Source organism: Sphaeramia orbicularis, chromosome 14 (assembly GCF_902148855.1).
Source record: "Sphaeramia orbicularis chromosome 14, fSphaOr1.1, whole genome shotgun sequence".
Lineage (NCBI taxonomy): Eukaryota > Metazoa > Chordata > Actinopteri > Kurtiformes > Apogonidae > Sphaeramia > Sphaeramia orbicularis.
The window spans coordinates 36,227,350-36,241,184 of NC_043970.1; the positions used below are offsets into that span (position 1 = coordinate 36,227,350).

The 13,835-nt window shown below is 36.1% G+C and overlaps 1 protein-coding gene across 1 annotated transcript; it reads right to left on the minus strand.

Moving 5' to 3' along the window:
• Window positions 1-957: 957 nt before the first annotated feature.
• On the minus strand, window positions 958-13,373 carry ppp1r14aa (protein phosphatase 1, regulatory (inhibitor) subunit 14Aa). The gene is made up of 4 exons (XM_030154469.1): window positions 13,143-13,373; window positions 9,212-9,292; window positions 9,091-9,123; window positions 958-1,456 (listed from the first exon to the last, which is right to left on the minus strand). The coding sequence occupies exons 1-4, from the start codon at window positions 13,332-13,334 to the stop codon at window positions 1,271-1,273; spliced, it is 492 nt and encodes a 163-aa protein (XP_030010329.1). The 5' UTR covers window positions 13,335-13,373; the 3' UTR covers window positions 958-1,270.
• Window positions 13,374-13,835: the final 462 nt, after the last annotated feature.

Consider the following 13,835-nt stretch of genomic DNA (forward strand, 5'->3'; position numbering starts at 1 on the left):
AAAAAAAAAAAAAATCTTCAATTAAGTAAAAAAACACAAATCTTAAATTTAGCAAAAAATCTTGAATTAAGCAAAAAATCTTGAATAACAACTTCAAATTTGTTTCTTTGTTTTAGTGCAAAAAATAACATTACATTATGAACATATATACATTTACAAACTATCCTATAACAATAAAATGTGAATCACCTGAACAAATATGAACAACCTGAAATGTCAAAAGAAAATTAAGTACAGTTTTAACTATTTTCTGCCGGTTACTCAGTGTTTAGTGTCTTTGTAGATCTGATCCATAATGCACTTGTAGAAATGATAAATTAAGGCAGAATATTGTTGAAATTGCACTTATTTTTCTCAAGAAATTTCAGTTTTTTCAGGTTATTCACATTGTTTTTGTTTGGATAGTTTATAAAAGTAAGTATTTTCATAATTTAATGTTTTTTTCCCTTTACCTTAAAACAAAGACAAAAATCTGGAGTTGTCATTATATATATATATATATATATATATATATATATATATATATTTTTTTTTTTTTTTTTTTTTTTTTTTTTTTTTTTTTCCTGGTCCGGCCCACTGCAGATCAAATTTAGCTAAATGTGGCCCCTGAACTAAAATGAGTTTGACACCCCTGAGTTAGACTTAACGATGCTTTAAGGACAACCTTACGTCTACTATGTCTAGTGTAACCTCCAATAATGCATCATATTTTGCCAGCTCTTCATGTGTTCGTAACATCGCTGTCCTGTGAGAACCACGACAAGGCATTTTATAGCAAATCTAAGAGTTTATTTAACTTACAAAGAGGAGGATTATCTCAACCCATTAACTCTCTGTCTATTAGAAAAACAGGAAGGGGATTAAAACTGACAAATTAAAGGTGTAAGACAAATGTAGAGCAGGAAAAAGTAGAATATTTGCCTCTGAGATGTAGTGGGGTAGAAGTATGAAGCCAAATACAAGTACCTGAAAGTATATTTATTTATTCCACACTTGGGTAAGAATTGTTCGTAGTTATATTCTATCAATACATATAAGCACAATGTCAGTGGAAAAATGTAGATGTAGTGAGCCCTTTAATGTTTTATTAATTTTAAGTGTAGTTTCACTCTAACTCATGTTTAATTTTTGCTAAGTCACATCCTGCATGAGGTATATTACTAATATTTAGCATTTAGGGTGTTTTATCGTCATAGTCCATCATGAATGGGACACTAGAGTCATTCGGATGCTTCTGTGTTGTGAATATGCGTGCGTTACTGTGGGGTCATTAGAAGGTCTGGTTGTGACCCCGGGTATGGTGGAAGTGGGGGTGGGTGTTGGGGGGGTTGTTGAAGTGGTAAGGCTCATGGCGGTAATGGCTGTGGCAGATGACCGGATGCTCGATGCCTTCGCTCTGTAGCTCGTCCTGCTTGTGGACTCCCTCCAGCTTTTCCACCAGCTCTCTGATGAAGGTCTGGGGAGGGGGGGGGGGGGGCAGAAGCAAAGCAGAGCACGTGTCAAGACACAACAGCTGCAGTCACACAAAGCATGTCTTGTTTGTGTTATCTATGTTTGTTATAAATTAGAAAACCGTGACTATAACAGCCCCCATGCAGCCTTTTTCTGAACTATAAAAGCAATATTAGTATAAAAATGTCTTCCACAAACCTACAACATTGCCAAAAACTGTGTCTATATGGAAAAAGGAAAGCAATGAGGTGTCAGGAGGAAGAACTCAGAGGCCACAATAGAGGAAATTCTCAGTGTGTGTGCTCCTGTATTGGGTGTTGTCAGGTTAAAGTAGTTCTATGTGGTGCTGACGTTCCAAACTCCGACCAGCAGGGGGAAGTCTGGTACCAGAGCACACTTAGAACCAAAATCACCAAAAAATCTGCATCCACATGTAAACATGCAGCAAGCAGTAAATCTCCAAAACCACAATTAATTTCGGTTAATGAACTACTGCCCCAGTTTCGTTATCTTTAAACCACATTGGTACTCTAAATTTCCGGTTATCTGGACAAAAAGCTGCGTGTTCTAGAGATTTTTTGACCTACGGTAGCTCTGGACTACTCCATTTAGGCTGCTTACCAGAGGGGGGTCACGTAATTTAAATTAACTCACCAGTTATGTTTCGGATAGAAAGACCAAAGCAGGAGAAATGAAGAATTCACCAAAAAGATGGTTTGAGGTTTTAAAAAGTTAAAAGAAAGCTTGATTTATTGCTTCAGGCAAAAATAGAAAAAAGTTACAAAAAAGAAAGAAGTCAGTTATCAGTTAGTCTAGCATCAAACACACCATTCATCTCAGAGAGAAAGAATAAAAGCCAAAAAAAAAAAAAAAGAGTTTCCTTTATTACTTTTTTATAGTCTTTAGTGACTCTTGGAGACATTTTTCAGTGACATGATTCATCATACATATTATTGGTTAATAATAGTTACTAGGCAAAACATGTCACGTCACTTGAGTTAATTCTAAGAAAAAACACCTTTGAAAGTTCACTTGAGTTTAACAAGTGCCCTGGACACCTGTCAATCAACCCAACTGCATAGCTGAACCACAAAGAGTTTCAGAAAGCACGTCTTGCTTAACACCTGCACATATAGGCTAGCATTTCTTGACCACAAAAAATCCCTTAGTTCATAATCTGGTTTCTCTGCTCGACACTCTTTACCACAATTACTTTCTAAAGGTGTAAAATTAGATCTTTTACATAGAATTTGACCTTTTCTCCAAGTTCAACACAGACAGGTGTGAGTTGATCTTAACCTCACACACACGAACCAAACCTTCTGAACCTGCCGAACCTTTCACTGTTCAGTACACATAAAATAAAGTTTAAATACAGATACAAAATATAAATCAAAATGTAACAACTTAGACTTGCAAAACAACTTATAATATTTCATTTCTTCTTTTCCTTTTTGGTTCATAATGTATGATGTATGATGTTCATCTGACATTTTAGAGCAAGTCAAAGTCACACATTCATCTTCCATTTAACACGATCCATACTACACACAGACTGTAACAGTCACTGAATAAAGTATAAAGTCTATTGTTTCCACACATCTATATTATGGTCTCATCAAGTTTTCTTCTACAAACTAAAACTCAGACGCTTATTTTATACAGTTGGTCAAAATAACACTGTGTCTTATAATCTTCATGTGTTGCGTCAGCTGATAGTTTACATTATAGCTCTGTTAGCTTAGCTCTGTTTTTAGACAGAAAACAGCCACAGTAAAACCATATATCACCTCTGTTTTCTACACGGTTTGTGTTGTCAATAGCTGCATTAAAGATCTGTTTAGAATCATCCAAACAAGGTCAGAACTGTCACAGTTTAGTCTGAACCGTGGATCAACAAATAGCAACTTAGCAAAGATAAAAACATCCCATAATAGTTTTATACCTTCATAAGCCTCAGAATCAAACTCAGAAGAAACGCGACCATTTCAGCATCAAACTCCATTATATTCATTTAGGGCTGTGTCCAGTGGTGAAAACCATGCTTCTATTTTTATCATTTCTTTTCTTTGACTCACTACTCCCTCTAGTGGTCACATAACCCCCCCCCCCACACACACACACACACACACACACACACACACCTGTTGCTGGAAATAAATTCACTCCATCTCTCTACAATTTAATGCATTAGCATCTTTGGCTGAACTTCACAGAGTTTTTATTCTGAACACTAATGATAATTTTAGGTCGTTTTTGACACAGAAATACTACATTCTGACCCTTTAAGTATGTTATAAATAACTTCTGAATAAACCTAACTGAAAATTTCAGCACTAACAGTATGTGTGTGATGCCAGCAGGAAAAGTTCAAGTGCATAAATAACCGCTGTTACTGTAAGCATTTGTTCAGATCTTAATTTATGTATTATTGTTTGACTTTTATAGCAGTAAATCTGCAGTCGTAAAGTCCTGTCTAAACTTGGCTGCAGCTGTTCATTCTGATACTGCCCCTCAACAAATCAAATGTGATGTCTTGTTGTGCAACATGAAACACATGTTTCAGTCCTGCTGTTTCATATCATTACACAAGAAAAAGATGTTCAGATAACCTGTTATATCTCAGTTTATATCAGTTTTATTTCCTTATGCGCAAAGCCAACTGATGTGATGTGAGCTAAACAATGAAGAAAATTTAGGTGAGGAATTAAAGGAAAATCACACATTAAGTGTCTTATTAACCCATAAAGACCCAAACAGCCAACGGTGACCACATCCATCTACTCATCTAAAATGTTTAATATCTTCTGAACCACTAAACCTATCAATCCATGTAAATAATTGGTGTAAAATACAGATATTCATCTTTTCATGGTCATGGTCATAGCATCAATATTTGATAGCATTTGGCTTGAGGAACTCATTGCATTTTTGAAGCACCTTTGAGGAAATGTCCTCATCAAACAAGAGTGTAGAGTCTTGATCCATCTTAACCCATAAAGACCCAAACATCCACCAAAGTCCCGAAAGTCATCTACTGATCTAAACTCTTTAATAACTATTGAGCCACTAAGAATATCAATACATATAAATAATTTGTGTAAAATACAGTTTGTCATCTTTTCATGGTCATCAGACATGACCCATTTGGATGTTCAGAGGCTCCGTAGTTATCGTCGAAACACTGTCATCTTCTACAACATTAAGTCACCAGTAAAACCCATGGAGTTGGATCAATGATAGTGGATGGAGATACTTGTTTTGCATTCAGTTATTGATATCTGCTGAAAAAGTCCCTTTTTCTTCAGTTTTCTCTGTTTCTGACATAACAACCCTCAGCTTTAATCTGAAGTTTCATGAACATCTGCATGATCAGTAAATTAAATACAGGAAAATGCATGATTTTCACTGAAAACATGGCAAAATACAGAGGATAATATTATAATAAATGGTGATAGATCACTTAAGAAAGGTTAAGGGGGGGGGGGGGATTCATTCAGGAACTGCTGCAAAAGTAACACTGGGTCTTTATGGGTTAAGATCCTTAGCATTTATTCTACACGTGTGATCTCAACTGGAGGAAAAAACACCATTTGTATTGTCATTTTCATAAAACCTTTCACTGATTTGTTTGTGCCTAATTGCCAGGGGAATTAAATGTGTTTAAACGCAAACTGAGATTACAATACTACTGTGAATATGATAATTTTACATTGTCTCATTAATAGCATCTATGTCCGACTAACACCTGTGAGATATTCTGATCTTAATCTGGTTTTATGTGGATTATTTGGACATTTCCCACATTTCAGAGTATTCTCTGGTTGCAATACACAGCCCCTTGTTAACTGTCAGCTAAAATAGAAGACTTTTGTCCTTATTTCTGGTTAAAAGGGAAACACACCTACTTTTAATCATAATGAAAAGAGGAAATGAAGAGATTTTTTGATATTCACAAGCATGGACTGACTGGAATTAATGATACAGGCTATGTTGGTACATCTACCTGCTATAGAAAACTTTGAAAAAACCTTTTTAATGGATGCATGTAAACACAAGTATGTGCTTAATATTAAATTTCATTACAGTAAGCATGCACTGATACATGAACCAAAATCTGCACTGGCATTTGTACAGAGGACGTTTCAGTTGTTACATTAACCCTTTCATGCATTAATTGTGAGAACCTTAGTCAAGATTTTTTTCTTCAGTGTTTTTATTCCTCCTTAGGCATGAAAAAAACAATGCAATCGAGTTTTTTTTCTGTGGAGTTACAAAAATATCCATGCATTTAATTTTTGAAGTAAAGAAACATGTGTTTAAAACCCAATATCAGAGAGGGATATGAAAACAATGAAATAAAAGCATGTTTAATGCTGCTAATCTGATGTCATCTCACATTTTAACATATTCTAATGTTATTAATTCCTCACTTCATCGAGATAATGTGCAAAAAAAAACCCTTCTTGTCTAACAAATAACAACTGATTTACACTCAAACATGTTAGTGCAGATCAGGTTTATCAAGAACAGCAAAGTTATAGTAATGGTATGAATGTCAGGATATGAGATGATACGTAAGTGTCCACTGTGTTGGCTGATATGGAACTAAAACAACTAAACCCATTAATATACAAGAGAACAGCTGGAGAATAACTGTCCACTAGAGTGACTTATGCATGAAAGGGTTAAAAGTGTTTTATATTTCAGTGCTTGGACTTTGTTTCTCGCATGCTTGGAGGAAGTTAGATTGGACTAAAGATTATATCTGTATACCAGTGACTGTCTACTGCCTCTGCCCCTCTTTTTTTAAGTACGGACTGGCTAGTTAATAAATAAATAAATTAATTAATTATTACACACACAGCTGAGCCTTTGTTTTTGTGTGTTTGTGTTTTAACATGACTGAAAACTGCAAAATAAAATACAGTATTTCAAAAAGGGCTTTATATTTCTTGATAATTTTGGTTGAATTTTACTCATTTTGAAGATTATATGTTGAAGGGCTGAAAGTCTTGAAAGTTAAAATATTTTTTATTTTATGTATCACGAAAACAAAGCAAATAAATGTTGTGATACTGAATAAATTCATGAAAACAATGCTACAATGAATGCATACTGTATTCGAAGCTAAATAAGGCTTTTTGTTTTGGTGAGGCTGTGTATAAAGGGTGTATCAAAAAAACTATACATTCTAAAAAATTACCCCCAATTCCACATTTGATAATTTTTGGAATTTTCTTTTATGGACGTCGGTAGGTAGGGGATTGGTGGATATTCGTCCAAATTTACAGACTCAGGTTTTAATGCATGAGTGAGCAGGGGCAAATTGAGCAATCCAAGTTAAAACTGGTTTGCGTGAAGTCATGGTGGGATTTAAATCCAATCAAAGGTCATGGGAGGGGACAATGGGCATCCATCTTGTTTTCCACAAAATTGTCAGGTTACAGCATTAATACTTTGGCCCCCATGTCAATTTAATTTCTTTACCCATGGCAGCTGTTCCTGCCTTTCAAAATAATTCAACTTGTTTAGGCCTGAAAATGTCACTGAGGACAGACCAAGTTAGGGTAAGTATTGAATGAATTGTATGAATTACCTAAGGCTACAATGCAAGAAGCTGTCGAGCTACAATTAGCATGTTCGACATTCTAAGTTTGCAGCAAGAGCTAATTTTAGCAGCTGGTTAGCAAGTTGGTCCGAACAGAAATATACACATTATGATACGGACAGAGCTGACAGAAAAGTTACTTACAGCCTAATAAATAGCCTTGTTTCAGAAGTAAAATGGTACTTATACGACACCTCATATGACGTCCATGAGCACACTGGTTTTCTCTGCTGCTCTGTCCAGAAACCAACACCCATTATGGTGTTCAATCATGCTCCTCAACACCTGGCAAATGTACCCCAAAAAATGACACCATCAAAGACACAACCTGGAGTTAAACTTACAGAATGAACTCCAGAAATGTAACTCTTTCACTCTTTTTTACCTAACTCCAGATTATTTTACTCCACAAATTTGCTGTGTGGGTCTGTAAATTTGAACAAATATCCACCAATCCCCTACCTACCGACATCCATAAAAGAAAATTCCAAAAATTATCAAATGCAGAACTGGGGGTAATTTTTCAAAATGTATGTTTTTTTTAATACACCCTGACTTCTATGTTTTTGTGACATAAAAGGGGGATGAATAACAATAGAAACAAACTGAAAAAAATGTTGGTATCAGCTTCAGCTATTAGCTAACCTGTCATTTTAATATTTCAATCCACCACAGGCCATAAATCTATTACAGCTCATCATGAAAGGCACATAGATGTCTATATTAAACTTCTGGCAGTCCGTTTAATAAACAGTCAGATGTTTTGGTCATCAAGTTTCCAAAACCACAAATGGAAACTTGATGGCCGTGAGAAGCACTGAGTCTCTGTCACTACAGTAGAACTATATAGCATCACAAATCTGGCGTTCATCCATTATGTATGTGTGGACAAAAAGTGACAACAATAAGGTGATGCTAAACTTGCAAAAATATTCCCTGACATAAACCCTATCTGCGACAGATGCAAGTAAGCCCCAGCAACAGTATACCACATGCTATGGTCCTGCTCCAAACTGACCCCTTTCTGGAACTCTTTTTTTGATTTTATTTCTAAGGCATATGGGTGCCGTATTCAGCCATCTCCTCTTACTGCTATTTTCGGTCTCATTTCATGCACAGATGACTCAGTTCCTTCAGTTAACCTACAAAAAGTTGTGGCCTTTGCATCTTTACTAGCTAGACGTACCATTCTCTTCAAATGGAAGGACTCATCACCTCCAACACACGATCAATGGATTAGAGACATCATGCTTAATATAAAGTTAGAAAAAATTAGGTGCACCCTAAATAACTCTATCAATAAATTTTACAAAATATGGGAGCCTCTTTTGCACTGCGTGAATATGTTGCCTGGCCTGGAACTTTGAAGGCATTTTGGGTGTTTATATTGTTGTTGACCTGTTTTGTTTATTTATTTTCTCTCCTCCTTTGGTGGTATCAGAGTGCACTGTCTTGACTGTCTTTATGTGTGTCTTGTTTGTATTGCCCTTTTTTTTTTTTGTTTTGTTTTGTTTTGTTTTGCCTTGGGTTCTGTTTGTTTATCATGTCTAGTGTCAATCTTTGTATTATAAATACATTACTTGAAATTATAAATGTCATACTTGTGAAATGAAAAGTTTTATAAATGTTGAAAAGTTCTATAAATAAAGTTTAAAAAAAACAAACAAAAAAAAAAAACAATAAGGTGATGCTGAAAAACGATCCCAGGATCACTGAAGTCATCTGGATCAACCTCTGTAACTCTATAAGACGCTGCACTGACACTCCCTGCTGTTTTGTCTGAATTTGCATAATTGCACAAGGCAAATGTCTCGATTCCAGAAAGACTCATTGTTTTAGCGCTGAAAAGGAAAGAAAAGGGGAAGAGAGCACAGAAAGCTATTGTGGAAGGAAAGTGGAGTGACAGCGGGAGGCGGAGCCAGATGCTGTAGCTTCTCTTTGTGTCTGAGTACAGGTTTACGTTCCTGTTATGCATGTAATCGTGACAAATACTGGGTTTGTAAGGTGCATTCAAGCTTCAAACTTACAGTTGTGTTGTTGTTGCAGTTTTGAAGAACTTCCTGTTGAAAAAGAGGAGATGGTGTCATAAAACAGCAAAAATAAGATAAAAATCCATACAGATCTGCCATTACCATCATGCTGTGTTACCTGTAATTTCTTGACCCGCTCCTCATCGTTGGGCAGGTCGATTAAATCATCAATGTTCAGCTCCTGTGGCATGCTGTCCTCCTGAAGGAAAAGACAGAAATACTCACAGATTTATTTTACTATCATGTAGAAAGAGTTAAAAACAAAGCAGATCTGCAGAGGAATGGATAAGGATGAGGGTATGAAGTAAGATGTATGTGATGATTGTCCAAGCTGTAACATTTACCATGAGCTGTTTATGTTATTACTACACAAAGATGACTGACTGAGGACAAGAACCAGCTTTTCCATCACATTTCTTAACATTTTCTCAAACTGCAGCATGTTTCCTTTCAAATGAAGCCTCATATTTCAATCTTCTGATAGTTCTTCAGTTACAAGCTTTTTCTAAATGTGGTTATACCAATGATGAAATGAAAAATATTTTAAGGGGATTCAAATGTGTCCGTCTTAAGTTTTGTTTTTATTTGTATCTGTTGTTAAATGCTACTTAAGACCTAACCACAACCAAATGACCAAAACCATCTTCTGATCTACAACGTCAAATAACTGTTGAATCACTAACAATACATGTAAATAATTAAAGTAAAATGCAGTTTGTCGTCTTTTCATGGTCATCAGATATGACGAATTTGGACGTTCAGAGGCTTCGTTGTGAACGTGGAAACATTGTCATCTTCTAGAACATTGATTCACTAGTACAAGCCATGTAGTTTGATAAATTACAGTAGATATAGAAGCTTGTTTTCACATGTATTTTGTTGAAAATTTCACTTTTAACTCGTTTTCTCTGTTTTGATATAATAACCTTTGAATTTACTCTGAGGTTTTATGAACATCTACATGATCAATAAATTAAATATAGGAAAAGACCTGGTTTTTACTGAAAAAAATGCAAAATGCGGGAGAGAACATTTAGTAAATGGTGATAAATCATCTTTAAGTGACTTTTTCTCATAAGAACACAGTTGGCTGATGTAAAAGTCTTACCTGAAATGCTGTTTTTTTGGCGTGATTGATTGATTTCGTTTTGATATTTAGCATTTTTTACAATTATCTATGTTATTTGTATTCAATAATTGACAAAATAGGTATATGAAATCTATCTACAATCTACTTAATAGTTTACTTGGGTCTGTGAAGTGACATTTCCTGGTTGCATTTGCTTGTGTTTAATTTATCTCATAATACTTCATGCAGTTGTTTCTAGTTTTAGTTAACTTTATGATAAGTGCTGCAACACTTTGTGCTTTCAGATAACACTAAAAACTTCCCCTCTCATTAAACATAGCCCCTCAGCAAAGTTTGTGTTAGCTGTAGGTCTTTAAGGGTTAAGATTCCGCCTTTACACCATGCATTTCCATCACTTGTACGTGTAGGCGTTGGATAATAGAAATATTCATGTAATGCAGTAACAGTGGTGAGCTCTGTCTGAACAAACAGCCTTTGTCTGAGCTGATTGGACGTCGATCTCGTCCACCCGTCCACACCACTGCACTGCTCTGTCAGTGTAACTAGGCCAGGCCTCTGACCAAGGGCAGAGGGTCAGCCTCAGCTTTAGCTTGTTGCAAAATGTCTAATGCAACAGCCGTGACTAAGGAGGGCGGATGACCGTGTCTGTGATACATACTTCTACATCAGACTCACTGACACTGACTGTGAGCTGAACAGAAAGTATCAACATCAGCCCATTATCCTTTCCATAGCCTGTATACGTAATGACAGTGTTATTTTAAGACCCGAAGGTACAGTAAATGTTTACTCCTGCTAACAACATCCCCGCTATAGATGACAGACACCAGGGTCTTGCTTGTTAATACTAAAAAGATTAAATGTTAGCTGCAGTTTTCATTTTAGACCTCTGTTAATTCATATCAGACTGCCTTTGAACAATAACATATTCTGTCGGTTCATAAAAGTTTATTTTTGTGTCTAAAAAGTGTTGACAACAGCAGCTTTTATATGTAGTGCACACTATTCTCATGATATGAAAATACAATTTACTGCGTGTGTGTGTGTAGAGCATTTAACAGGATTCACTATCTAAATGATAAGATAACATGAGTTCACTTCAGGGACAACTGTGTTGGTCTGAAACATTATTAGGAACATGTCATGGTGAATCTAGACACATGGAAAGGAGGATTATGTAATTTTTTTTTTTTTTTAAATCCTGCAATAAACTGAACATAGCATAAAAATAATCACCAATATTTTCAATAATGTTGCAAATCTGACAGGAATAGCTGCTTATGTCTGCTTTAAGGCCCTAACTTTTAATAAATACGTATATAACCTAGTGCAATCTCTCAAGAGCAGTAACAATCCTGCTCCATAACATCCAAGTAAAATTTCACTTGATATCTGACTGTATTCATTCATTTTACTTTCTTGACAGACTGAAAAACTTCCTCTTGATGGGAACATGTGTTTGTCTGTATTCATATTTGTTTTGCTCATATGTCGTGATCAAATATATATATCAATAAAGATAATATTAAGGCTGATTTTTGCACATTGCATGAAAATCTGAATAAAAGGGTCTAACCTGAAGTTGAAAACTACTGTCAGTTTCACAGTTGGTGCAACATAATGACATTTTTCAGGTTTTATGGTCTTCATTAATGTAGAAAATAAAAAGTATGTGAATTTCAAGCGAGATTACATCCTTATTTCCAGTGTGCAACAGGTTTTCAGTGCTGCTTGACCTCTGATTTAACTCTGATATTTACTTTTTTCTATTAGCAACATTTCACAACACTGAAAATCCACTCCCATCATTTCCCCCGGAGGTTTCCTTGCTTTTCGTTGTAGCCAGATGCATTTAGTGTTTACCTCCTCCTGGGACCTGCAACAGGCCCTCATCCTTCCTGATCTTCCATTTTCTCATAATTCATCCCTATCTTAGTCCCTCCTGCCCATTTAAGGCAGAAACCCCCAGGACAGATCCAGATCTCTGCAACGGGGACTCATAGACAGGGTGCTTGGCCTTGTAAGGAGAACCAGGATGTCCCACCTCTCCTCTGAACCAAACACTTCATACATTATCTAGACGTGGCCTACAGTGGACTCTCAGTCAGTGATAACACCTTCTAAAGGAGTACATCACTTTAACTCCACATGTACACAGTTCCCTTTCATTTTTCATCAAAATTACACAGTTAAAGTCAAATTTGGCACAGCATTGACATGTTACTCCCTTCACAGAAAAACATCAGCTAATATAAATTCTATGTGGCTGGTGCGTAAAGGCCTGTGCGTCACTTTAAATCCACTTTTAGACAGGTTCCTTTTCATTTTTTATTTATTTTAAGCAGGTAAATTAAAATTTGGCACAGCTTTGACATGTTATTCCCTTTACAGAAAAAACATCAGCTAATGTAAACTCTATGTGGCTGGTGCATAAAGACCTGTGCGTCACTTTAAATCCACTTTTAGACAGGTTCCCTTCCATTTTTTATTTATTTTAAGCAGGTAAATTAAAATTTGGCACAGCTTTGACATGTTATTCCCTTTACAGAAAAAACATCAGCTAATGTAAACTCTATGTGGCTGGTGCGTAAAGGCCTGTGCGTCACTTTAATTCCACTTTTAGACAGGTTCCTTTCCATTTTTTTTAAATTTAGATTAAGCAGTTAAATTAAAATTTGGCACAGCTTCGACATGTTATTCCCTTTACAGAAAAAACATCAGCTAATGTAAACTGTATGTGGCTGGTGCGTAAAGGCCTGTGCGTCACTTTAATTCCACTTTTAGATAGGTTCCTTTCCATTTTTTTAAATTTAGATTAAGCAGTTAAATTAAAATTTGGCACAGCTTTGACATGTCATTCCCTTTACAGAACATCAGCCAGTGCAAAGTCTTTGTGGCTGGTGCGTAAAGGCTTGTGCGTCCTCTCACCTGGTGCGTAAAGACCTGTGCGTCCTCTCACCTGGCCGCAGTAGAGCCGGTCAAGGCTCTCGTCGATCCACTTCTCCACGTCCAGTCTCCTCTGCAGCTCCTTCCTGTTGTATTTGACGGTGACCCGGGCTTGTCTCTTGGAGATGTTACAGCCCTGGTCCTCAAACGGGTCCAAATCTGATGAATGAACCTCCAGCCTCGGTCCGGTCCGATCGGCTGCCATGTCTGCGGTGGACTGGTCCTTCTGGTTTCTGGAGAGGAGAGCGAGGAGGAGATGACGTCACGGACTCATGAGACACGAGGAGGCTGTGTTTTGGTCTTTTTTTTTCTACCTCCAGATGAAGTTAAAGCTTCTACAACATGACATATGGACTCTGGTGGTGTCACTGAAAGAGTTAAATCTGAATGTCTGACGAAGTTTGGCGTGTTTTAGGAACTCAGAGATGACTATAAAGTTTATTTTACTTTTAGTTACACAAAAAAATACTATAAAATGTGTCCACATGGGGTCAGTACAACACCAGACAGAGAGAAACCACAACTATGGACTAATAAACATCAAAGACCTAAAAAAACAAAAGCATCCACTGATCTAAAATGTTTAAGAACCACTATTCCTATTATTATTTGTAAAAAGCTGAGATAAAAATGCAGTTTTGAATAATTATATAGATTTTTATTACATTATTATATTTATTTAGGTATTATCTTTATTCTTTTTTTT

Coding starts and splice junctions, on each gene's coding strand:
- ppp1r14aa (XM_030154469.1), bottom strand. CDS start 13,334: ATGGCAGCCGATCGGACCGGACCGAGGCTGGAGGTTCATTCATCAGAT. Junction 9,293..13,142: donor ACCGGCTCTACTGCGGCCAG/GTGAGAGGACGC, acceptor CTTTTCCTTCAG/GAGGACAGCATGCCACAGGA. Junction 9,124..9,211: donor AGCGGGTCAAGAAATTACAG/GTAACACAGCAT, acceptor CTTTTTCAACAG/GAAGTTCTTCAAAACTGCAA.